We start from the raw sequence: 27,646 nt of genomic DNA, 5'->3' as shown, positions 1-27,646 counted from the left end.
GATTTCTCATATATTGGTGCATATAAGATTTCTATGATCACTTCATAATAGACCAAAGAAATGAGTAGTGGGGCTGGTTTGTGAAGAAAAGTAGATATATATGTACAAATCTGAACCAACACATGAATAGAGATAAAATACAAAGAAATTAATAATTCCTCAAAGCACAGAAGCAAGCATAATGCAAAAAAAAATCTATATAAACTAGTTGTTTTCATCTACTCATATTCTGGGTGCTTCTGCCTTCAGAGCTAAGAAGGATAGTGATCAGACGCTCTCAACACATGACTTGTACATATGGAACAAAGCTTATGCGCATACATTTCCTCTCTGCATAGGTGCAGTGCTCACAAGCCAGTGATCACACATACACGGGTGGTAGGGGCAGAATGTATATGCACATACATATAGTTCATACAATAAGAAATAAAACCTTTTTGTTAGGTGTGTCTCAAAAAGATCTGGGAAGCACGAACTCTGTCTTTATGAGACTCCCTAGTCTCCAAGGTTTTTAATATATGATCATACTCTGTTTTGTGTCTGGCATTTTGCCATGCATTGTTACTTTTAATAAGCACTGTATTTTGATTCTGTTTCATCTTAAACTGATTTTGGATTTTTTGTGTGTATATGCATATTCTCTCACACACAAATACGTGTATGGTTGGGTTTTATACCCCACTTTTCTCTACCCTAAGGTGTCTCAAAGTGGTTTACAATTGCCCTCCCTTCCTCTCCTCACAACAGGCACCTTATGAGGAAGTGGGGCTGAGAGAGTTCTGAGAGAACTGTGACTGGCCCAAGGTCACCCAGCAGGGTTCATGTGGAGGAGTGGGGAATCAAACCTGGCTCTCCAGATTAGAGTCTGCTGCTCTTAACCACTACATCATGCTGGTATATCTGAATAAATGCTTCTTTGGGGCTTTTGAGGACTTTTTAAAATATCTCTTTGTATTCATTTAGGTGACAAATGATAAACGGTGCATTGTACCACCTAACTGTTTTTGAGTATAGCTAGATCTGTTTGCTAGTTCTTACGGAATTGTAATTGCATATTGTAACCCACCGTCAGGTTTGAAAGAAACCTAGTTTAACATGTCTAAATAAATATTTCATTCTCCATTCTCAGCAGTGTGAGAAAGAATTCTTCAGGGTATAATATTTGATAATCCTTCAAAATATGGTTTCCATCAGGAGAATCTAATGGTTGTCCTGTTATTTTTCCTTCCTCTTTCTCTAAATATTGTCTTCAAGACCGTACCTCTACCTGGATTTTCCTTTCTTACGGATGTTATACCATTTTGTATCTAGGAAGAGATTCTCCCCACCCTCATTTTCTTTCCTAAGAATTTCAGGGCATATAAATTCACTCCTTATTGTCTTGGTACCAAGCAATAGTCCACAGAATTAACCTATAAGTTGATTTGGTCAGTAGAGATTACAGTCAAATGAAGGGGGGGGGGAAGCCTGAGGAGGAAAGTTTCCTTAAGTTTGGGAAGAATAGCATTTGCAACTGCTCTGAACAAGGGAAGTGTCACTGAACTGCAATACTACATACTGGTAGCAATACAAAAACAGTCTATTTAATCAAATATTTGTGAGATACAGTTCTGGCACATATAGATTCTAATCTAGAGCTTAAGGCAAACATGTCAAATATATGGTCTGGGGGCTCTTACCCAGCCCACGAGCAACTGGAGGGAAACCAGTCCAAATGTGGACTGGAAGGGACTATATTAGGTTATTATACCACTTGCTGAGGTCCATCCCTTCCCCAAATGCAGGCCCTCCCCAGGGTCTTCCTTCAGATCTCCAGGGACTGCCCAACTCAAAGTTGGCAACCATAAGGGGTGAGGAGGGCTGGTTTGGCCCTGAGCTCTGCACAGCCAGTCTTCTTGGGCCTGCCTGCTGCTCTTGGCAAAGGCAATGAGCTAGAATGCACTGCCTGCCGCTGCTGCCACGTCCTCCAGCCAGAGCATGCTGGCCTCCTGCCTGTGCCACCTGGGCTGCTGGAAAGATGACTGGCTGTTCCTCTGCAGCAGGCAGAATCTATTTGGCCTCACCTCCCTGAGTCCAGCCAAGCAGCTCCTCACTTGCAGGCAGCCCGGTTGAAGATGCCCATGGGCAGAGGTGCCTGTAGAAAGCCGCTGTCCAGCTCGCCAAATGTGCCTGATTATGTAAGCATGTGAATGGATCAACTGGCTGGGCCAGGCGTGCTGTGCACGGGAGCCCAGGTGAGAGAGAGAAACACAGCACTTATGTTAGGGGTGCAATGCGTGCAGAATACCGAGGGTTGGGGGTGAAGGAGGCCCACCAAGTTGGGTGATCTGGAGCCTGCTAACCTGCTGACACAAATGTGTGTGGCTCCTCCCTTGCCTCCCTTCCTCAGCAGCGCAGGGAGGATTAAATAAGAGGCAAAGCCAAAAATGCATCCACGTTCCCTGGATTTCTTCATGCAAGCACTGCCTTATGCAAAAGTCTGAATGGAAGAGGGGGGGGCAGGAATAAGGTGAAAGTCAGGGATGGGAGCAGGCATTCAGAAAAGAGCACTGGGTTTGCACATGGCTGAGGCAGGCACTGGATATGCATCTGTGAACTTGCACATGGAGAGTAATATTTTGGGTGGTTGGATAATGCCGTGGAGCAGGCAGGAAATAAAAGTCTGCAAAAGGCAATTATGGTGGAGCTGGTATCTTTGGAGAGTGGCAACAACTGAAGATTGCTTTTGGTACTGGGGAGCACCACAGTTCCTCTTGTGGTACAAACTTGTTGCTGAATGTGGAGCTTTAACACAGGGAGGTGTGGGATTGTGCGTCTGTCTCACCCCTCCCTTCTCCAAAGCCTGTTGGCCTTAGCAGTTTCTTTAAGGCAGGGCTTGTTGGGTTCCCTGGTTGATGCCACTTGGCCACCTGTTTTCAGCTGCCACACCTGCAGGCTAATAAACTGAAGTATAATCCTGAAAAAGTGGAAGTGCTACTGGTGAGTGGATGGTCTGACCCAAGGTTTAAGGTGTCGCCTGTTCTGAATGGGGTTGTACTCCCCTTATAGGAACAGCTCTGTAGTCTAGGGATGGACTTGAACCAGGACTACTGCTGGATAAGGAGGTGCCTTTTACCAACTTCAACTGGTTAGCCAGCTGTGGTTTTTCCTGAGCAAAAAAATATTTATTGATTGATTGATTTGATTTGATTTGTACCTCGCCCTCCCCACCAAGGTAGGCTCAGGGCAGCTTACATCAAAATAGTGACAGATAAAACAACAATATAAATGTCAGCATAAAACACAACATAGTTACTAAAAACAGTTTATATGGTGATGGTGGTACAATAGTAGCAGAGTACATAATAAACATACAGTCAGCGGTAGATTTCCCCGTCAGCATGTTCAGGCTGGATGATGATATTGGCATAGGGCCTTCGATAGTAAAGTGCGGCTCCTTACCTAAAAGCCTGGCGGAAGAGCTCCATTTTACAGGCCCTGTGGAACTGTAAAAGGTCCCGCAGGGCCCTGATCTCTTCCAGAAGCTCATTCCACCAGGTTGGAGCCACCACTGAAAAGACCCTGGCCCTGGTTAATGCCAGCCTGGCATCCTTAGGGCCAGGGAGGGCCAAGCGATTTTGAGACCCTGACCATAGTACTCTGTGGGGAACATGTGGGGAAAGGCGGCCCCTCAGGTAGGTTGGTCCCTGACCATAAAGTGCTTTAAAGGTAAGCACCAGCACCTTGAAGCGAATTTGGTATACTATAGGTAGCCAGTGCAGTGCTTTCAGCGCAGGATGGATGTGCTCCCGCATGGGGAGTCCCAGCAACAGCCTGGCTGCTGCATTCTGCACCAGCTGAAGCTTCCAGATTTGGGTCAAGGACAGCCCCATGTAGAGAGCATTACAGTAGTCTAATCTTGAGGTGACCATAGCTTGGATCACTGTCGCCAAGTCGTTGCGTTCGAGGAAGGGAACCAACTGCCTGATCAGCAGAAGATGATAAAAGGCTGAGTTAGCACTGGCTGCTACCTGGGCCTCCATCATTAGGGAGGCATCCAGGAGCACTCCCAAATATCTGGCCACTGTGGTGCATGTCCTGATTACATCTAGGTTAGATTACTGCTATGCACTGTATGTGGGGCTGCCCTTGAGAAGTGTTCAGAAAATTCAACTGGTACAGAATGCTGCAGCCAGGATGTTAACTGGAATGGGCCGTAGGGACCACATCACTTCAGTCTTGGCCCATCTATACTGGCTCTCGATTTCTTTCCTAGCACAATTCAAAGTGCTGGTCTCGACCTTCAAAGTCCTATACGGTATGGACCAATGTATCTGAAGGACCACGTACTCCATTATGAACCTACCTGACAACTATGGTAATCTTCGAAGGCCCTGCTTCAGGTGTCCCTGCCTGCTGAGATTAGACGGGTGGCAACCCAGGAGAGGGCCTTCTCAGTCATGGCACCAAAGCTCTCTCCCCAAGGAGATTTCTCCGTCTTCCACCAACAGGTGAAGACTTTGTTTCGTTTGGCATTCCCTCAATGTTCCCTCCTTTCTAACCAATGTAGAATTGTTGCTTTTATGTTCTGTATGTATTTTAACTCTATTTGAAATTGTTTTAATGATCTGTTGGGGGGGTTGATTTTAATGGCTTTAAATTGTGATTGTATCATGTATGTTTTAAATTTTAGCTGCCTTGGTAGCCCTTGTAAAAGCAGAATTGCAGGCTACAGATTTTGTAAATAAACAAATAATCATGCCAAATACCACTAACAAAACTGGAACACTAATCTTATGGATGCATTTAGGTAGGAAAAATCAAATGCATAATTATAAGATGGGGGAGACCTGTCTTGACAGTAGTATATGCAGAAAGGATCTAGGGGTCCTAGGCCCCGGTCACACGGGGGGGGAGCACAGCCAAAGCGCGGCTTTTCTGAGCCGCAGCAAAATAGATGCGTGGCGGCGGGATCAAACAGATCCCTCAAGCCGCCGCACAGTTGCTCCCCGGCATGATCAGATGCCGGGGGGGGGAGCCACGGAACAGAGAGTGAGGCAGCCGGCTGCGCATGTGTGCACATGCGCAGTTTGGCCGGGAGCCTCGAATGCTGCAGAAGACGGGCGCACCAGCGATCCCACAGCCACCCTTGCTGCAGAGCTTCAGGTAGGTAGTACTCTTTTCTAGGGTTGTTTTTTTTTTAATGCACAGTATCGCCCGGAAAGGACAGATCGGGGACGGGTGCGCTCCGCTTCCCAGATGTTGTGATGTGATCGCGCCCGTTTGATGCACCCCCGATCCGTCCCTCTTGCGTGGCAAAACCTTCCATGTGACCGGGGCCTTAGTAGACCATACACTGAACATGAGCAGTGTTCCCACTAAGCTGAGTTAGTGTGAGCCTGCTCACAGTTTTTTAAGCCTCTGGCTCACACATTTTTGTCTTCGCTCAGGAAGGATGGCTCCAGAGCAAACTAATTTATGCAGCAGCCAGATCACCTGCTCACAACTTTAATGCCGGTAGCTCACAAAATAGAATTTTTGCTCACCGGACTCCACAGCTTAGAGGGAGCATTGAACATGAGTCAGCAGTGTGATGCAGTAGCTAAAAAGGCAAATGAGATTTTGGGCTGTATCAACAGAAGTACAGTGTCCAGATCATGCAAAGTGATGGTATCGCTTTACTCTGCTCTGGTTAGACCTCACCTAGAGTATTGTGTTCAGTTTTGGGCACCACAATTTAAGAAGAATATAGAAAAGCTGGAATGCATCCAGAGGAGGGCAACGAAGATGGTGAGAGGTCTGGAGACGGTCCTATGAGGAAAGGTTGAAAGAGCTCGGTTTATTTAGCCTAGAGAAGAGACGACTGAGAGGTGATATGATAACCATCTTCAAGTATTTGAAGAGCTGTCCTACAGAGGATGGTGCAGAGTTGTTTTCTGTTGCCCCAGAAGGTCGGATCAGAACCAATAAGCTGAAATTAAATCAAAAGGTTTTGGCTAAACAGTTTTTGGCTGATGGTTAGAGCAGTTCCTCAGTGGAACAGGCTTCCTCAGGAGGTGATGGGGTCTCCTTCTTTGGAAGATTTTAAACAGAGGCTAGATGGCCATCTGACAGCAATGCTGATTGTGTGAACTTAGGCAGATCATGAGAGGGAGGGCAGAGAGGGTTGCATCAATGCTTAGTTCTAATGACCCTTTCTTACACGCTCAGGGAAATGCCAAACGCCACTTTGGGGTCAGGAAGCAATTGTCTCATTCCAAGACAAAAAGCTAAAAAGTTCTCATGTGCATGAGTGAACCACAGTAATTTACATCCTGGCTATTGCCAGTTGGATTCTACTGGGATGTACTGATATGCAACACACTAGTTATATTGATATACAACTGGTCTGGGGATATCAAGGGGACATGACATAGCTTCGAGTTAGGAAGGCTAACACGGTCAAATATCTTTGCAGGTAAAAGAATGGAAGAATAAACTGTAGTGCTTACGTATGGTCAAGTCAACTATATTAGACCCATATACAACAGTATTACTATCTATATTTTGATATAATCTATTATTAACAGGTGCTCCCTCCACAAGCAGACAAACTGTACAACTACACACCACATTGCCCATGGCTCAGTGCTTCTCTGAACAGCAACGGAGTTTGAAAAGGTGAAGTGAGTACAACAGTGTCTCGAAGTACATACAGCCATATAGTCCCAGCCCTCCTGCCCAGGACAGACATAAATAGACCTCTGGTTCTGCATGATTATGGTAGTGAGCAGCGACCTTTTTTTCCAAGCCAATCTAGACAGTCTTGCTTCACATGCTGACTTCCATATTTAGGACTGCTAGAGGACTTAGATGAGAAGAGAAGTACCTCTATAAGACAGCCTCATCTTATTAAAGCAACAGTAGGAATTCAGGCCATTACTTTATCACTTCAGACAATTAATTCTCAATTCCGCATTGTTAAGCTGACTAGATGACATTGCCATCACCAAACCAAACTCAGCAGGGTGGGTCAAAATTACAAAGCAAGGGATTTGAAGAGGTCATATTTGCAACCAGGAAGTGACACAAGATGTCATATTACATTACATGTTACTAAATTTGCAGTAGTCAAGTAAGTTCACACCTGTTGGAAATGAAAGGCTTTAATATTTAGTGTGAGCACAGAAAAGATGAAGTATACTGCAGTTGGATTTACAATATATCACATCTGTCAGATTCTCTGTAATCTCAATTTAGATAATTACATATATTTCACTCAATATGCATTATTGGTTGTTGTTTTTTTAAGCACAATTTTTTCCATGTTTATCCAGAAGCAACTCTGCCACTATTTACAGTTGACGCTTGCTCCCAAGCAGTTTTAGGGCCAAACTAGATGCCACGGTGTCCAAAAGTCCAACCTGTGGATGCCACAACCATTCTAGGGCTGAACTTGGATCATTTAAAAATGTCACAAGGGCCTGATCCTGATCAGACCTGTAGAGCAGTGGGATCAGGAGCTCTCGTTTCCTCCCTGCTTTTAGGTCTGTTCCTACACTTGAAAAGCATGGAGGCGAAACAAAAGTGCCTAATCCCACTGCAGTGAGGGTCTGATTAGACTCTCACAGCATTTCTGAATGGACTGAGTTCAGTACTATAATGGCAGCGGCATCCATGAGAACCCTCCCATGGATGGCATAATGTCTAGTTTAGTTCTTCGGTTGCAAATTCTATGAACACTTACTTGGGAGTAAGCTCCACTGACCACAGTGGGAATTGCTTATAAGTAAGTATAGATAGGTTTTTGTTTTCCATAGGAGCAGCTGCAGACATTTATCAGCAAGACTATTTTCAATGACATGCTTACTGAAATTTGAACAAAAATAAGAAAAGTTTAAAGCACCATTACAAAAAACTACAATAACTATTTGCAGATGGACTATTATCCAATAATCTGTTTTATTGCTTCCCATGGCATAAAATAGTAAATGAAATAATAAAAGCCAAAGTTAGTGCTGTAACATCTGATCATTAGCCTGGATCTTATTCAATGTCTGTTCACTCAACAAGCAATATGGGTGTACAGAAAACAGAGAGACGAAATCAATTTGTATCCCGTGCACAACTTTATGTTTTCACCGGAATGACACTATATATCATCCAGATGGTTCCTGATTCTTCCTTGGCATTACTGTTCAGCAGGGTTGAATCTGTTAGCAGAGTTTAAATATGCAAAGGAAGTGGAGCACTGACTATTTAGAGAAAAATAAGTAGGTTTATTATACACATATTTTATTGTCTAAATTTACTTACTGGAATTCAATGTATCTTCTTAAATGTATTTCACCAGGTGGCAGGGAGCAGCGGCACCGCAACTTGGGGCCAGCGGAGGAGGCGCACGCATGGCAGTGGGCGATGGAGGGAGGGCACGTGGTGCGTGGGCCCAGCATTCCCATGATGGCCCTGCACTCTAGGCGAAAGTCTAGTTCACCTAGTGAGCAAGCTGGCCCTGTTTATAGCAAGAGCTGATCAGCAAATGTTCCCTCTGCCTCCTGGTAAACTTTGCAGAAAGGCTGAGGAGCTCTTTGCTGAGCTCTGCCTTCCCTGCACCCCTAGTGGCTGCGGTCAGAACTGCACTAGCAAAAAAAAAAAATGAAATGCATCTTGTCAAGGAATCCAAGCCTGAACCCCATGGGTTCTCAGGGCTACTGTGCACAATAAATCTGGCTTTGGTAAGAAAATATATGAAGTTTATTTAAATACTTAAAGAAAAATTGATCTCTAGGCAACACAAACTCTAAAAGCCTTACAGCTGAAAACAAAGAAGGTAACTTTTCTATCTAATTCCTGGTATCTAATAACTTTTTAAAAAATATCTGATATTAGATGGCACAATCTTAAAGTCTCGATATCCAAGGCAAAAGCTTAGGTGTTCTCTATGCAGCTGGTCATTGCAACGCAAGCTCAACATAGTCAGGGCCTCAGTCCACCAAGATCACCAAGTTAGCAAGGTCTCTATCTGGCTTCCAGCCCAATTATAGTCCCAGGTCATCTAGTGTCAGGTGATGGTCCAAATCCAATTAGGTATGTTCTCAGTGGAACCCTCTGGAAGATTACGCCATTGCTCCTGCTCCCCCCCCCCATCCAGTGGACCACAGTTCCCAAGAAGAGTTAATTATCACATTCTTGATAATTGAGGGTTACCAGGTCTTACCTTGATGCTGGTGCGGGGGGTCCCAGTCCTTCTCTGGGATCTCTTCAGTGCGCGAGCTTTGCGCACGCACCACAATGACATCACCCAGAAGTGACATCATCACACATGGCATGTTGTAGGGGACGCTCTACAATTTAAGGAAAAACTCTATGGTTTTTCCTTAAATGATTGACTGCCCCCCCCACACAATGTGCCCTGCGCAATGATGTCACCTCCGGGTGACATCATTGCACCAGGCGCAATACTGCAAACTGGGGGCTTTGGAGGAGGAGTTCCCCCTGCCAGCCAAATCTGGGCCGGCAGATCTAGGTGCCCGAAAGTGGCCAAACCCCCATCCCCGTTGGGGGAATGGGAGCCCTACTCCGGCCTTGGAGATTATAAGAACCATGTTGGCAGGAAGGTCGAACTACTGACACCTGCAAGCTAGAACAGGCCCGTTACTATTCACATTAACCCCTGGAAGGAAAAAGGGGTGCTTTGCCTCACACATTCCGTGTGAATATAGCAGGTTACCAGCTTCAAGGATTTTCCAGATGACTTGGGCCCCCCAAATTTGGTCCCCCCAGTCCCCCTATGTTGGTGGCTCTGCTGACACCTTTGCCAACTGGAAACCATTCTGTTTCTCCACATTCTGTCCTAACAGTAGCTTCTGCTCCAGATTGTAGGCTATGCATCAAAAGAAGCAGATGTTTCTTTTAAAACAATGTTTTTAAAACCATCCATAGTTTTTCATATTATACTACAGTGTAGTATAGCTAGTTTGATTGAGATGGGTGTGTGTGTGTGTGTGTGTGTGTGGTCATTGTGTATTTCTATTCTGTTAAAAAACACACATAGTAGAAATCCATAATGACAATATTAGTTTTGAATGGAAGGGTAAAGGTCCTAGGGTGTCAAGAATTATGATATAGCACATTTTATAATAGGATAACTTATATGCCAAGAACAGTACAAACTCAGGCAATATGAGATGGTTACACTTTTTACTTCTAAATTGTCAGGCATAAGACAGTAATCACAGCATCATTTTAAGAATTTGTTAGATTTATATTTTTAGCGAACTATTTCAATTGATTTGAAATCTCAGCCATAGATGTGTTGACTTAGTAGAAGCTGGAACAATCAATCAATACAAGAAAGGAGTTGTTTTTTTAAGCCACCTTTGACTTCAAGAGTCATATCCAGACCTATGCATTCAAAGTGAGAGGCTGTATGATAGGCTAACATTTTCTCACAACATGCAATGAAAACAGACTGCTTTGTGCTGTCACTAACTAAACAACAAAGGTAAATTGACAAGATTTTTATAAGTATCATGTTTCATGGGCTCTTTTTGTAGCAGGTACTCATTTGCATATTAAGTGACACACCCCTAATGTAGCCAATCCTCCAAGAGCTTACACTAGCTCCTGTAAGAAGAGCTCTGTAAGCTCTTGGAGGATTGGCTACATTAGGGGGTGTGGCCTAATATGCAAAGGAGTTCCTGCTACAAAAAGAGCCCTGCGCCACTTATACCCATGTCATGATTGTATTCTGATGGCAGAAGGAGGGGAGCATGTGCCTCTATAACTAACAATATACTGTATGTAAGAATAAATGCATCTTCAAAATGAAAATATACAAGTACTGCAAAAATACACAGGCTCACATCTTTCTCTTTCTATTTATACAGGGTGCAGGGTACAGAAGTATTCAGCTCCTGAGGCGGCTGGGTAGGGGAGCTCCAAATGCTAACTAGATTTTGAACTATTTTATTTATTTATTTATTTATTTTATTTAGATTTGTATCCCGCCCTCCCAATGGCTCAAGGCAGCTAACATGCGGCAAAGCCGAATTAAATAGATAAAATACAATAAAATAGACAACATTTAAAACCACAATAAAACCCATACAATAATCAAGGTGCTCTGATCTTCCTATGTAAGTAATCCAAGATGGGAAACAATAAACCCAATTTGGCGGCCAGCTGTCTCAATAGCGCGGTCTCCCGCAGCGCTGTTCCATACGCTTCTGCCAGGCGATGCTTGCATCCCATGATAGGGGCAGACGATGATGCACCATGTGTTCTTGATTGATAAATAAATTCAGCTATTGTAAATTAACATGTTTATATTTTTGTATTAGTTGATATTAGGGTTGCCAAGTCGAATATCCCTGCCAAGTCGAATATCCTTACCGGCGGAGGAGTGTCGCCGGGCTCCGGGAGCTTTCCTCTGATGCGCACGCGCCGCCAGCACGTCCCAGAAGTGACGTGCGACGTCGATCATGATCGACGTGGTTCCGTCACCTCCGGTGATGCAGCCATGCTGCGCTTCGGGGAGGTGGAGTCCCCCCGGGGCCCGATTCCGCGGCGGCGGATATCGGGCCTCCAAAGCAGGGGTTTAACCGCCCCCCACCCCCACTTGGCAGCCCTAGTTGATATTCTTGTGCTGTATGATTATGATCTATGCCAATAAAGGTTTTTGAACTTTTTTTTTGAACTTTATATTCTTGTGCTGGGACAATTTCACATATTGCAAATTCCTTACATGTATTTATACTTCTTTCCTGTTCCTGCTGCCCCAAGGAGGAGGAAAATGGAGGCGGGATTACAAAAATTATGATCCCAAATTTTTGGGACTGTCCCTCAGAAAAACCAGGAAAAGAAATCCTGAACTGGTAACAATGCTTCCTAAAACTTGGGATAATGAAAACAGTGCCCTACCTGAAATCTGATTCAACTTACAGTTCCTGACTTCTGTTGAATTTAACTATTAATATTTTGCATGATCTGATACCCACTACTAGGAATCAAGTCTCACAGCCCTAGTGTTCTTGTTTGTAAACATACTTTCTTGAATATTATGAACATAAAATTGCATCTTACCTTGAAAACTGTTGTTGCAAACCACGCATTTGAGCTCTGTTGCGTTCAGATTCCAGTGTCATCTCTCGTAATTTTTTTTCACTTTCAAGTCTCAAATGCCGCTCTTCCTCCAACTCATGTATCAGCTTCTCACACTTAAACAAAACAAACAATAAAATGAAATGTCACTTCATTTTAAATATTTTATGTTCAAAACTTTTAAGGGGATGTGTATTTATTTAAAAATATAGATTAGCTATTTTATTTTATTAATCAAAATACAAATAATAAAGCAAAAAAGATCAACCAACTATTTTGAATAATGTATCTCCTAATATAGAACTCTTTAAATATTATTAGCATTAAGTTAAGCACATGTTTAATATAAAAGAAATTTGACTGAAGGAAAAGAAAAAAACACCAGCATTTTCATTGTCAATAAATCTACATCATCAGTCATCATTAAGAAGTTTCAAACGCAATGTAATATATACATTATAAACATTATAAGAGAGCTAAGGATAAATAGTTCTAATATAGCAGAGCTCTTTTTGTAGAAAAAGCCCAGCATCTCTGCAACCTGATTTGATGGATTTCTCCAGCCAGAGGGAAGAGGACCTAACAACTAGAGTGGTTGCTATGGCAGTTACTCCCGCAGGAAGGAATTTACCTTCAGCAGTCCAAACACATGAAGGCCTGAATCTCGACAATTCCGTAGAGGATGATTTGATAAACTCTTACTCAAATTTACCAACAGAGGACCAAGCTGTGATTGTTAATAGACTTGAGACATTGAGGACTAACCTCCTGTCGCTGGGGAATCAAAGTCGCAACTTCCAAAGAAATAAGGAGAGGCTCCAATTTTTTACTGCCCCTAATACTCCTGTTAATAGTGATTCTGCTTCCCCAGATCCTGTGATGGACTTTAATGAAGACATGTCTGGGAAATCTAACAATGATATCCATGATAATAATCCTCTTAAGAACAAGGAAGTTAGAGGTAATGGATGTGTGTTTAGTGACCGAACAGGCCAATTGGATTTGATCTCTTCTGACTGACTACATAATTCAACTTCCTCTGATGGATACAACAACTCACAGATTATCTCTTTAATGTCATGGAATGTCATGGGATGGGCCAATAGATTGAGGGATGCTGAAACTGTAACCTTTTTAAGGAAGTTTGATGTAATTTTGCTGCAGGAGACTTGGCGGGTAGATCCCATTATTTTTAATGGGTATAAAACATATGATCTTCAAGCACTGCCCTCTAAAAGGGGGAGAGCAAAAGGGGGATTGGGTATATTAATTTCGACTATACTCAACGTAAGGGCTAAACAACTGGTTCCCTTTAATCAAGTGGCTATGGCATTAGTGTTGATGTACTCTCAGACAACATGTTTAATTATTAATGTCTATTGTCCCCCTCAGAATGATATAGATTGGGCTGGCCTTGAAACATATATCTGGAATTTAATTAGTGAGTATCCAACTGCTTATTTGATAGTTGGGGGAGATTTTAATGCTAGGATAGGTCCAAATAACAATTTTCTTTATGATAGATACAATACCTGTCCCCCAGAGGAGCAAGTACCTACTCCCCCACTTGTGAGATGCTCAAAAGATCAAAAGTTTAATTCTGCTGGTTATATGTATATTCCCTACAATTATGATCTCGCCAATAGTGGTACCCACAAATGTATTTCCTGCCATCCACTTGTTTCTTCCTCCAAAGATCTCTTCCTCAAACAAAGAAGAGGTTCAGAAGACTCCAGGAGAGATCTTCTTTGGGTCTTCAGAGTATCCATGCAGATAGCTGCCTCCTTGATAGGATGCCAGTCTTGGAAACCACAACATTTTGTAATTGCTCCCAATGGCAGCCATTTTCACATGGTACACACTAGCATTTCTGAAAACTCCAAAAGTGCCCACGGGTTCAACAAAGTTGAGAACCCCCGTCCTCCAATGTCATTTTCACAAGAATATCTGGTGTTGGATCCAAAGATCATTTTCTGCTGCTGCAAATTTACCTTTGGACTCAATCCTTGGTCTTTCCATTTATAAGTTTCAAAATTAAGATTACTACATACAAAATGCACAGGGAGAAAAAGGAGAAATCTAAATTACTATTGCTAGTAATTTCATTGCACTCTTACAATTCCTGTCTCTTTTTTCTCTGTCAAATTACCATATGAGAAGCAGACTGGGATAAAAAAAATAACAATAGGCAAAAAATACCACCGCATGCAGCAATAGTCCCATTGTTGTAATTCTGTCATGTAATAGCAACAGATATAACAAAATAGCACATCCAGTGCTCTCCCCAGCCAGTTAGGCTAGCAGTGGATGACTGCCATACAATTATCCTTCCCAGTTTTTTTACAAAGCAATCGGTCCGGTCTCTTGGCAACAGCAGGAGACCCTACCTTCTCAAAGATTTCTTAGTAAGTATTCTAGATGTTTGAATCTTGGAAGAAAACTTGATTTCAGGATCATATATAATTGGACAAGAATAATGCAGGTCACTGAAGTAAAGTACTGAAGCTTCTGCAAGAAAATATGATCAGGATGAATATTCAGTTCCTTGATCTGACAGGGGTGGCTTCTACAGCTGCTACTATTATAAGGTGCCAAATACGCCTAGCCCTGACACGCAGGGTTGTCAAATCCCAGATTCTCCCCAAATTACAACTGTCTTTAGCATTATACCCCACTGAGGTCCCTCCTCCTCCCCAAACCTCGTCTGCCCCATGCTCCACCCTCAAATATCCAGCCTAAGAGTTGGCACCCCTACTAGCATGTGGTGGGTGTTTCCTCCTTTTGTGTAGAAATTCCATCTGACTATGGTTAAGAGAGGTGATAGGTCCTGACATTACCATTTAATGGACTTTATAAATACTATGTATAGGTTCATATCCTATGAGATCCATGAGAGGAGCAAAACGTATGCAGTGGGACTTTCCTGTCACCCCTCAAGCTGCAGTCCGCTGAACTCCTCAAATGTTTATACCTAGAAGACCATTATGTATTGCAGATCAATCACCCTTCTCTGCTGGAGCAACTATCCTTCCGTCATTGGAAACAGACCATGTAATATAAGTCAACATGATTATGTTCAGTCATATATTGACTGGCATTTGCTTACCTGAGCCGCTTTGGGGAGAGGGTGGGGTAGAAATTTAATAAATAAATAAAAAATTAATAAAAATCATGGTCTCTGATTATTTTGAGGATATCAGTCTCCCATTTTTGCCAGTCTATAGATAACTATACCCAATACAGACAGAGGATTCTTCCTTACTATATTATTTTTATTTACCGCTTCGGCGGGAGGGCGGGATAAAAATCAAATAAATAAATATTATCATTATTACACTTCAGTTTCTAATAAAGTAGTAGTGATCGGCACCCCTGAGCATACAAGCCATGTGCCCTTAGTTTCTATTTATCAGGAAGCACAGACGTAAAGTGATCAGGAAAAGATTATAGCTTCAGAAAAACCACAGTAGGCATACCATTTATATGTTTTTTTTAAACCTACTGTAAACACTGCATTGTGAGATTTGTAGCCCGTCAGCTGCGTAGATGTATGTCTACTGCTGACCTAAATTTTATGACATACCTGCAAAAATGTATCAGGAAATTATGCATATGGTTTCATTACAGAATAACAAAGCTTTCTTAGTATTAAGCCATTATTTGTACAAATCTCAGAGCTATAAATCTTATCGGATAATAAATTTATAATAGTGGTAACCGAGAGACCAAAAATATGAGTATTGCCGGGCTGAAAAAAGATCTTAAAGACAGTGATAAATAAGCAGATGACACACAGGGAAGTTGTGAGGGATTAAATGAAAAATCTACACACTTGCGATAAAATATGGGGAATTATGCAGAGAATACAGAACTTCTGTCTAGCTAGCTATACATAAAAGCTTGGAAGTGGGTATTTCCAAAATGGGAAATAAATTTCCATAAAAGAAATTTAGTGTTCTAATTAAATTATCCAATTAATTCTTAGAGCTGCATAACACAATTCTGCAAGATGCTGAAAACATTACTTACAGAGCGCTTTGAATACGAACTGAGAATGTTCAGCATCTCAGCACTTATTTAGTCCTGTAAGTCCTTGTGCATAGAATGAGGAATTTCTTCATAGACATTGTAGCATGCCAGCCACAGCTCCATCTTAACTACACTGTTTAACTAGTAAACATGTGTTTCCTAATTATATGACTGCTCAGTAACCCAAATGTTTAAGGCATGTTTAAGGCAGAGCTGAAATATGGAAGTGGGGCACTTAAACTTTCTCATAACCACCATGCCTTTCCTAAAAATCCATGCATTTTTTTCCTGCATTGAGTTTTTCTTTTGGTCTCAGAGCCTGTTTCAGAAAATTAATAATAATTAAAAGTCCAGCATTATTTGAAATAAATAGTAAGCACATAAGCAGTTAGCTAAGCAACCTCTCTTGGCATTCGAATCTTCCATGGAAATTCTTACCTCCCCCATCCTGTCTTACAAGGAAAACACAGGACTGGGAACTCACTGATACCACAACTAAAACTACCCTGTCTTTTTTTGGTGGGAGGAGGGGTAGAATCAGGGAAATTCCGTAACAATAAACAGAAGAACAACCTGGATCACACTACTTTCTTCCTACAGTGAAGGAGCAGGGGAGGCGTTAACAACTGTACAGTGCTGAGATTTGTGTCTGATAATTAGCTTCTCAGTAGGCCTTCTCATGAGCCATATTTGTGCATATCTCGTTTTATTTAGAGCTCTCTTCTTTGATCTATGTTTTATAAGCATGTTCTGCCCCCTCCCCCTTTACAGCTATATAGTCACTTCTGTGAGTGCAGTTCTTCCAATCTAATGCCTGAGTAAAGATAGGCGGAAGGAGACCAGCCTCACAAAATAAAAAGGTGGGCTTGCCTTTTCAGCATATTTGACTATATGCAATAAGAAGAAAAGACTCACCTCTATTCACTATAGCCTCTACCCTTCCATTGGCCTTTGACCATGTGACAGGAGCCCATTAGAAACCCAGAAACAACGACCCTTACTGCTTTGGGGTAAGACAGGCAGACAGTCTATTTTCAATATATATCAAGCTTCAGGGCTGCACGATGAAAATATAGCTACAGACTGTTCTGATTTTATTTTAAAGACATTCCAATCATGCAAGATCTTCCACTGAAGTGTAGCCTTGGATTATTATATCACCAAGTAGAAACATTATGCACTGGCTGAAATGTTGCACATAGACACGAAGACAATTATTTCAATTCCACATAAAGACTATCTAAAAGTATATGCCCACAGAATAACACATCTTCGCTTAACGTGAGTACAAGATATTTGGGGGCTGTACCTTTTAGAGTACATTTTGAACAACTCAGAACTTCAGACAGCCCTTTGTCTGCTCCTCATCGACTGCTGTTAAATTAAATGTTTTTCATCCTGCAATCGATGCTTCTTCACGAAAATAAACTCAGGCACTGACAAACAACTCTGCAACATATTGCAGCTTTCTTTGTAGTAGGTTTTGACAGCATGAAAAACTATGACCCAAAGTATGAGGATAGGGAAAGGGGAAATGTACATGGGGTTTTGTGCTTATGACAATTTTTATAAACGGCTTAAAGTCAAATTGTTCTGCCGCAGCAAGTTTCTATTACACTAGGCAAGTATAGACTTCTCAACTTTGTCAGATTAGTTAGTTAATACACCTCTGTCCCTCATTAACACTCTGAAGTACACTGCTAATGCTGATGGTAATCACTGGCCGCGGTCACACGTAACAGAAGCCACACAAGGGAGACGGAAAACAGACGGAGTTTCCGGGCGCGATCTCACCAGCACATCTGGGAAGCGTAGCACTCCCGTGGCTCAACCGAGGCTTCCAGCCGAAACTGCGTGGCAAAAAACTAGTACCTTGGAGGTACTAGTTTCCGGAAACTCCGGGGCAAGGGCGGGTATCTGATCGCGTTTCCGGTGGCATCCGGCGCCCGCCCATGTCCCCTTGCAAATAAGGTGTTTTTTTTTGTCCAAGTCTCTGTGGATGCGCATGCGCACCCACCGAAGCATGCGCATTGGTCATGTACACAAAAATAAAAAACAGTTTGCCACGGCGCGCGCTTCTTCGTTGCACGCCGGCTTGTCCTGTGATCGGCACCTCTCCCTTGCCATGGAACCTCCACGGTACCTCCACAGAACCTCCACAGGAGGTCTGATCACGTAACTGCGCAGTAGTTTGCCCCAGGGCAAACTGCCACGCTTCTCCTCTGCAGTTTCCTGCCCGTGTGACCGGGGCCTTTGTAGATTTTAGTGGTGATTGTTCTAGATTAAATTAAACAATGCAAAGCAATCAAATATAAACTGTAATAATTTAACTTTTCATGAAAATGGATTTAGCAGCCACCCCTTTGTTGCACATTATGCTATATTAAGTTAATGAGGGGAAAAGGAGAATCTAACAATTAAATCTTTGTACATATAGCTGGCAGGAAAGACATGCTTCGTTTAATACTGACATGTGAAAAGAGACAAAGCTTATTTCTCCTGCCTAGCTAGTTGTGACAGACTGCACTTTTAAAAGCTTAGAAGTGCTGTACACACAGGTAACGGACCGTGAAGGGTTAATTCTTCATAGAGCCAGAGAGCCTTGAGTGACAGGCTGTTCCAAGAGATCTGATGGGTTAGCATCAGCTGAGCAGAGAGAGACTTTGGAACTGGATGCTGGGGAGAATTCAGTCTGATTTCAGCCCTAGCTGAGAAGAGTCAAGTACTGACAGTTTCGAAATTCAGCCCTGACTGAGAGCGGTTTAACACAGGAGAACTGGGGAAAGTTGGTAAGGACGAGTGGGTAGATAGACGGAGAGGGGATAGATCTTTTAGAGATAGAAGGAATTTCCCTACCCAGTCTAAACAGGATAGCTCTGAAGAGTGGAGATCCCTGATCTGGTGCGGTTAGAAACTGCCTTTAGAGACCTTAAGAGTCATTTAAAAACTCAAGATGAGTACTGGTGTTTCAAGAGAAGGGGTTTGGGTACTAGTGCACCAGCCTTCTGGAAACCAAAAGAGTTAGAGAATACTCAAAGAAAATGTGCTGGAGTGTTTGGAAAACACTGGAACAAAAGCCTCTCAACATAAAGATTTTAAGGAACTCTCATTAGCCTGGAACATAAGAACTGAAGTCTGTGCATGTACTGTTTTTACCTCAGAATTTTCAATCCCTGATTTCACCTGACCTTTCCCTTCTGTGTTGAATAAAATATTTTGTTAACTTGGAATATAAAAACGTCTTGAGTGCCATTTAAATTAAAGGGGGCCCCCAATCCTCCCCTCAGGTTCCTGGGCTGAGCAAACAGCCAAAATATTATACTATGACAGGGTGGGGCAGCCAGAGTTCTTCAGGAAAGAAGAAAATACAGTACTAGAGTGGCTTAGTCAGACAGGGAAAGAAAAACGGAGGGAAAATCTTGCATCTGAAAAGAGCGAAGCGGATAGGGGGCGTCATACTAGTCTTAGCTTTTTTAAAAAAAATCTAAGCTCTCACTCTCAAAAAGTTTTTTTAAAAAGTCAACTACAAAAACAGCTTAAGCAGCATTGTCTTGGCTTGCAAACAGGATTTCTAAAGAGAGATTTTTCAACATAGTCTAAATCACCTGTTTCAAAAGATCTTATGTAATAACTAGAAACTTGTACCAAAAAAATTACCTCTTAGTTCAATTCAATTATTAATTCAGCCCAACCACTACTGCTTCTCGGCCACTGTAATCTAGGCTTGCCAACCTCCAGGTGGAGCCTGGAGTTCTCCCACTTTCATAACTGATCTCCAGATGACAGAGATAAATTCCCCTGAAAAAAATAGCAGCTTCAGAGGCAAACTTTATGGTATACATTTAGATTCTCGGTGAAATCCCTCCTCAAATGCCTCCTCCACAGGATTTGTTCCCAAATCTCCAGGAATATCTGTAGGTTGGCAACCCTACTGTAATCCCTTTAGGACAATTTTGTCACAGCGGTCCCATGACATCTGGCTTAATTCCCTTACTACAGATTAAATTCTGCACCCAGCATTTATCTTATTCCTTCCATGATTGTCCTCTTTCACTTAGGGATTCTCAAACACATGGTGGATAGTTCATGCTCTGTTCATTGGTCACAATCAGGAAGCTGATTTTTCAACACAGCCCATTGACCCATTTATGTGTTTGGTTGGTTGCTGAAATATATTCCTTCCTAACACTACAGAACAGCACTTTTTAAATTTATTTAATTTTGTATATATGGATTCTTAGACTACGCAATGGAGGCTTACGTCCTCCCTGTTACTGCTATGCTCTACTAGCAATTACTTATATAGACAGTTAACTCAGTTACAAACTAGTTGTAAATAAATGCTGTGCTCTTTTTTTCTTTTTTTTTTAAGTACCTTAGTGACATTAATGGCTGCCAATTTGCTTTTGTTTTTGTTTCAAGGCAGCTGTTTTGGCAGGCTCAGGGGTTTTTTTTTTTCTTTTATTCCCCCACTGGGATAAACTTGTTGAGCAATGACTACAGCTCCTCAATCTTTCCTTGGATTCCCTTTATGCAGTAATCAGACAGGAAGCCATAGGAACAATTAAGAAATGTCTATTTAAGTACTATTATAACAGTACAATCTGTAGAGCATGATATGTTTGTTCTACTCAATTTGTTGGTATTCTTCCACATGGACAACCCCTGATTACTGTTCATATTTGACTGTTCCTTGTTATATGCGTCCCTTTATTTGGCATGCCTTAATCCCCTACCATCTAGAGTTTTGCAAGGGAGGTATCTTAGGATACTGTAATCAGACAGAGTATGTGATTGTGGTGCAGGTAGTGTAAACACCCTGTATCACATTACCTTTCAATGTAATTACTTTTCTGAGTCTAGAAATCTTCCTTTGCTCCAAAATAAGGATCATACAGAGACATTACCTCCTCTATTAGAAGATAATAGCAGACCTATCACTCTTTTAGCTGCAAAATGTTATGCATCTGTGATAGATTTTTGCAGCCAGTCAAATAGATTCTAACTTTTCCTATATTTTAATAATCTGCTTAAAATTAATAAATTAAGAGGCAGTATGAGGTAGATGATGGTAGTAGATGATGATTTGCTTGGACCAGCAATATTTTGACATGTGTGGTTTTGCAAAAGACCCAATGTAATGCTGTTCACCAGGCATTAGGGCTGCCATTCCCCCAATGGGGGCGAGGGGTTGCCTGCTTTGGGGGGCCCAGATCCGCAGGCCCTGATCCGACCAGCGGGGGAACCCACCCCCAAAGCTTCCTGTCTCTGCCAATACATCTGGCACAATTACATCACCCGGAGGTGATATCCTCACGCAGGGCATGTTGCGGGGGACGCTCAAGAAAAACCTCTATGATTCTATCATCATGGCGTACCCACAAAGAAGCCCCAGAGAAGGACCGGGTCCCCACCGCCAGCAGCCAGGAAAGACCTGGTAGCCCCTACTACGCATTCAATTTGTTCAGTGACAAACTGAACACACTATGTTTAACAGTCGATCATGTCTGCCATAAAGTTTGCAGCATCCCAACTTCCATCTTGCCAATAATGCACTACCTACACTGACAAGGTCCCATCTAAAGGTTAGTCTAATCCCACTTTTCCTTAGCCCTTTCTTCATTTCTCTACCCTTATTATTTCTCATATGCCTTCTCTTCAGGCCACTGAATACTACTCCTACCTCCTTTAGCTATCTTGACCAGCATTTCCTTCTTCTAACATACCCATAGCCATCTAGTCTTAAGTGTTTTGAAGTTCCACCAGTGCACCTTTCTCATACCACTGCTTACTTTCACTCATCCTTCTTGCCTCTAAGCTTCCCTTGCTGCTCCTACCTACCAGGGCCTCTTTTCAGGCCTCCTCCATTTTGTGAGTATAAGGTTGCAGTCCCAGTTCCAGTTAAACTAATAGTAATAACTTTCTCAAAGAATCTGCAAATTGTTGGGTTTCCTGAGGAACAGAATATTACAGAGTCATTGTACCAGCTCATCCTGTAACAGGCTTCCCAAGTCCCCCCGGGGGGCAGGGAAACCCCCACCCCAGAGGCCTGTTCCCTGCCACTGGCGGATCGGGCCCCGGGGGGAACCCCACCCTGACGTGCGCATCACCCGGAAGTGACGTGACCACGCCGGGCATGCTGGGGGCAGGGCCACGGCCATCCGAGGGAAAACTCTATGGTCCAGGCGCAGCGCGGGAGTCCCCCAGTAAGGAGAAATTTCGACTTGGCAACCCTATCCTGTCACATTCTTCAACCCTACTGGTTCAACAGGTAACGTATCTTCTTTTAATCCTCACTTCAACTAAGTTCAAGCAATTTTTTTAATTGTAAAATAAAATGAAACTTATTTTACCTTTTCAATTTCAATTCAGAAAAAACTCCAAATTATCCCAGCTGTTCTTGTCAACAGATACAAATCTGCTAAACAGCCAGCATTTGAAAATGCAGTATGTTATTTGCATCTGTCTTATGATGGAGGCCAAAAAGAAAACCGTAAGAATTTCGATGTTCCTAGATGGTTCTTTAGTGACAATGAGCAGTGGGTGTTAGTGTTTATATTTTTAGTTAATTGTATTCTTTATGGTTCTAACCAATTTATTTGAATTATAAAGGTTCCCTTGGTACTGTTACTTTGTCAGAAAAGAGGACGCCAACTCTCACTATGCAGTAGCTCAAAATTGCCACCAAGTGGCAGGACAGCAATTTAATTCAGCTCCAATTTGGCTATATAATAATCTAGTTCTAAATGCATCTATACAATAGTATTACTGCTGCTAAGAAGCCCCTCTTCTATTGTAAGTGTAGAATTAATCTGTATTTTTAATTAAAAAAAGAAAAACTAGAAGGGTATTGTATGCAAAGTTACTGCGTACGCACTTGTGTTTGCAGCATCATTTATTCCAAGGCTGGGGGGGGGGAGTATTTAAATAATGGGGAAGTTGTAGACATTTAGCTTTGCTCTCTACACTGCCAGCACTTGGAAAAAAGAAAAGGTATCATTGCCAAATAGCTGTTTAATTATGTGAAACAAGCCACCCAGGCCAATAAAACTGGAATCACTACTAAAAACTCTTGTCATCTTCTAGAGACTAATAAACTTGAGGCTACTAGGTGGATGGACTTTTACAGTCATGCTTGGAGATTCAGGGTCTCTAGACATAAAAAGCACTAATAGGTATATAATCCACTACAGCAATATAAACCATTCCGAGCTACACCATATGCAGAAATGCCACCTGCATCAGTAGTGCTCACACTCTCATTTCCACTTGCTGAACTTTCTGATCAAGTTATTTATGGTATTTTCAACAGGAAATGAAGGGATGCAATAAATATATTTGACAGTCTTTTTCCTATAATGAAACATTAACTGTTTATTCAAATTTAAAGCTCGGAGACTTGTTTTAAGGCTTGGAATTGATCTTTGGTTTCTATCCTAATTAATTTTGTGCTCAAAGCAGTATTTCTTTTCCTTGATGCACATGCACTAAGTTAAAAGTAAGAAAGAAGAAGTACATCAACGAACAAAGAAGCTTACATACTCAGATCATGGAATTTTTATCTTAAAACCATAAAGCTGTTCAAAAATGAATTTGCAAATGTAATTGAGCTTTTAGTAGCTTCTGGAGGCAGTAATTAAAGAAATCTCATTTCCCTAAATTAAACATAATGAAATGTTTTTCAAGATCAAATAAAACCTGGAAATGATATTAGGCAAGAGGTAATTTATATGAAAATCTAATACTCTCAATTGTGCAGGATGAGCTTAAATCAACAGCAAAATAAATAACAGTTATAGTATGTATTACCAGTCATGATCCAGGCTGTACTGGATGCCAACAATTGCCATTTCATCTAATAAAATATGTTTTCTCCATTATGGGTCTCATATTGATTTATTCAGACTCAAGACCGAAGGTCCTTTGTAACAAATATAGTTTCAATATAAACAAATTTGTGCAGAAAATGAAATTGGATTTGAGGCAAATGACTCTGCCAGAGTCTGGAATGGGCTTTCATATATGTAGCAAAACCCCAGGAATAACTGAGAAAACATATTCTGGTTACTTGTCTCCACCCAAAATAATCTTCTGTAAGCTCTGTATTGCTCTCACTCCCACAGTATTGGTCCCTTAACAGCAGCAGCCACTCTGCTCATATTCAGGGGTCATTTCCTGCAGGAGCGCACAGGAGCGGAGCTCCGGCAGTAAAGAGCCCAGGGGGCGGGCACATGCAACAAGCCCCACCCCCTGCTCCCAGCAGCCCTCAGTCAGAGCAAGAAGCAGCCAGGTAAGTTGCAGAGCTCCCCTCGGCCCCCCGATCCAAAACAGTCCAGTGGCACCTTTAAGACCAAATTTTAGTCAGGTACAAGCTCTCCCTCCTCTGCGACGACAGATCTGCATGTTCCCCACTGCCCCAATACTAGCAATCCAAAACAGTCCAGTGGAGCCTAAGCAGTGGGTGTTGCCTTCTGACACACTTCCGGTGATGTCAGGGGGTGTGGCGTATGCAAATAAGTTATGCCAATGAGCTCCTGCACCTCTATTTCTACGAAATGACCCCTGATCATATTTATTTATTTAGAGAATGTATAGGACACCAGGCCTTCACATAGGCCCAACCGTTATTTTATCAACTCACTCATTTTCCCCCCAGATCACATGAGACTTCAGTGTTGTGTTGACAGGAAATTGCACAAAAACACTGTTGACTGCATGGGGCCATGGTGTAGGAGGCTAGGGAATCAAGTCTCCATACACTTGCAAGTTCCTCATTTGCCATTTGTCTCCTCATAATTTTCCCCATAACAATTTGAATTGCAACATTAATCACTGCAGTCCCCAGAGATTTCAGATCAGATGAGAAACACAGCGGTTTCTTAATGGCAATAGAGTGGGGGGGGTGTTTGCTTTTTCATTTGTGTGTGTGTTTTTAAAGGGAAGTCACAATGAAGAACAGGGAGAATCAACTAGACCATAAAGGAAGCTGCTTAAAGGAATGCTAACCTCCTGAGAACCATTCCTAGGATACAGTGAAATAGTAGCCCGAAGACCGTCAACATCAAAGGAACTGCCCTGCCAATCTACAATTAAAGAACAGAAATCAAAACAAACTGTTTCCTGGACACATATGCCAAGCAAAAGGGAAACAGCGGAAGAACTGCAGATTATCACTGAAATAATCTGAACGACCATTATAAGTGTAAGTAGGGTTGTCAGACCAGCACCTGCAAGGAGCGTGATATTACAGAGGGTGTGGAACAGGAGTGTTACAGGAGGGAGTATGACATCACTTTGGGATGTTTGCTGAAAGTGATGTCTTGACCATACTGCCTCTCCCCCCCCCCTGCTGTCCAGAAGAAAGCAGCAGGGGGGCAGCAGCAAAAGCAGGAGAATGCAGGCCACTACAAGGTAAGCGGCAAGCTTACAGGAAAGACTGAGAGCAATCACATCACAACTGACTGGCATGGAGCCCACCTTAATCCTTTCTCCTTCTGCAGTTTATCCTCTGAATAAATCACCACTCCCAGGAAAAGAGACAAGAAGCCTATCATTGGTCTTCCAAATCAAACTGCAATCTCAAAAGCTGCACTGCATTTCTTTTAAGTCTAAGGAATGAGATCTGGAAATATATGCAACTTTTTACTTCTTTTCTACCCCAGAGATAGGGAAAGGGAATCGAGATATTTACATTCTGAAAAGTGAATACAAGGTGTGTTGCATTCAAAAGCTGCATTTGGTTTTAGTAAGACAGGTTACCAGAGTCTAAGCACGGAGAGAGCAAAACAAGGTCAAGGGTCCAGGGAGAGCCTGGCACAGATTGCCAACCAAATACCACGAAGTGGCTCATTTCTATAATTTCAGATAAAAGAGGTTACCTTTCATGGCACTGTCTGCATGATATGGGACTGTGGGCAAGGGGTGGGGCATGTCATAAATTTGCACTAGGCTCAGAAAATGATGCCTGTACATTACAATAACCACCAGAAGATGAAGAGCCAGTTTGGTGTAGCAGTTAGGAGTGCAGACTCTACTCTGGGAGAACCGGGTTTGATTCCATACTCCTCCACATGCACCTGCTGGTGAGACCTTGGGTGAGTTACAAGCTAGGTTCCCTTTAAGCTGCTCCAAGCTTAAAGAGATAGGGAAAGGGAATCGAGATATTTACATTCTGAAAAGTGAATACAAGGTGTGTTGCATTCGAAAGCTGCATTTGGTTTTAGTAAGACCTGTGTCAAGCGCACCGATTTCCCCTGGCCAGTGCAGCAATTGTTACCACAACGCAGGGGCGACAGGTTCCCTTCCCAATGGCCATGCAGCAGGTACCCATTTGCTCAGGCAGCACAGAAACACAGCAGTATGCTTTGTGTTTCCTAATCTGGGCTGGCCCCGCCTCCCCTCAGCTGCAGTTTGCTTGCCCTGTGAAAGGGGGCACGCTACTACCCTCCCCGGCAGTCCTCTGCCTCCTGCTCCTGGAGATATCCTGGCCCAGAAGGAGGACTGCTCTGTTGCCCAGCTTCTGCCCTTCCTGAGGTGAGCTGCCTGGTTGTTTGTTTTATCTTGGGGTGGGGAGCCGGGCTCAGCAGCCTGCTAGAGGCGATCTGGTGGCTTCTGGTGCTTTGCAAAGTGACTCTCTGTGCACTTAAGCCTGCAAAGTTAGTTGGAAAGGGTGTGTGTGTGGGGGGGGGGAGCCGGGCTCAGCAGCGTGCTAGAGGCGATCTGGTGGCTTCTGGTGCTTTGCGAAGTGACTCTCTGTGCCCTTAAGCCTGGGAGGTTAAGTAATACAAATATGTTTCATATAAATATAAATAAGTTTAATATAAATATATGGCTTGTAATACAAATGATAATAGTTTATATGTTGTTTGTATGTTTGTACACTTTAATATTTTTTTTAATGCCGGCCCACTCACAGTTTTAATGCTAGGACCACTTTTGGCTCACAGGGTAAAATTTCTGCTCACGAGACTGTACACCTTAGAGGAAACATTGGTTACAAGTTATTTCAGAGCTGTTAGCTCATGAGCTGTTCTCGAGAGAGCTCTCTCAGCCCCACCTACCTCACAAGGGGTTTGTTGTGGGGAAGGGAAGGGAAAGGAGATTGTAAACTGCTCTGAGACTCCTTCAGGTAGTGAAGAGCAGGGTATAAATCCAATCTCTTCTTTTCTTCTTCTTCATATCCCAATACCAGAAAATGCTTGGGGTCCCAACACAGAAGTCTTGTCCCTATTCTGGGCGAGTGGCTTCTTTCCACCTAATCCACATTTTTGACAGCTAGTCCTCAACAGTACACATTTCTCACATACTTTTCTGGTATCTGTCATGCCAATAAAATATCACTGAGTGGAACATTAATTTGACTGAATTATAGGACAGAACCAAAAGGAGGAGGGTGCAACAGAAGTAAATGCTTTCTCAGGGGAATACCTTGTTACCATTTTTGAACAACAGAGATCAAGTGAGGAGGATGAAGTTGCTAGATAGAGCCTGGCAAGGGTTGCCAGGTCCCCTTGCCGCCACCGCGGGGGAATTTGGTGGGGGAATCTAGGGTGGGTGG

The 27,646-nt window shown here is 42.6% G+C and overlaps 1 protein-coding gene across 1 annotated transcript in view; it reads right to left on the bottom strand.

Annotated features, from left to right (window-relative positions):
• Positions 1 to 27,646, bottom strand: part of NCKAP5 (NCK associated protein 5) — a 647,654-nt gene that overhangs the window by 453,800 nt on the left and 166,208 nt on the right. The window contains exon 4 of the mRNA XM_015409153.1: positions 12,043 to 12,176. Coding sequence (XP_015264639.1) covers positions 12,043 to 12,176 — 134 coding nt within the window. The remainder of the gene's footprint in view (positions 1 to 12,042; positions 12,177 to 27,646) is intronic.

This window comes from Gekko japonicus, unplaced genomic scaffold (assembly GCF_001447785.1).
Source record: "Gekko japonicus isolate JY-2015 unplaced genomic scaffold, Gekko_japonicus_V1.1 scaffold116, whole genome shotgun sequence".
NCBI lineage: Eukaryota > Metazoa > Chordata > Lepidosauria > Squamata > Gekkonidae > Gekko > Gekko japonicus.
This window is presented reverse-complemented; position numbering and strand designations above follow the sequence as displayed.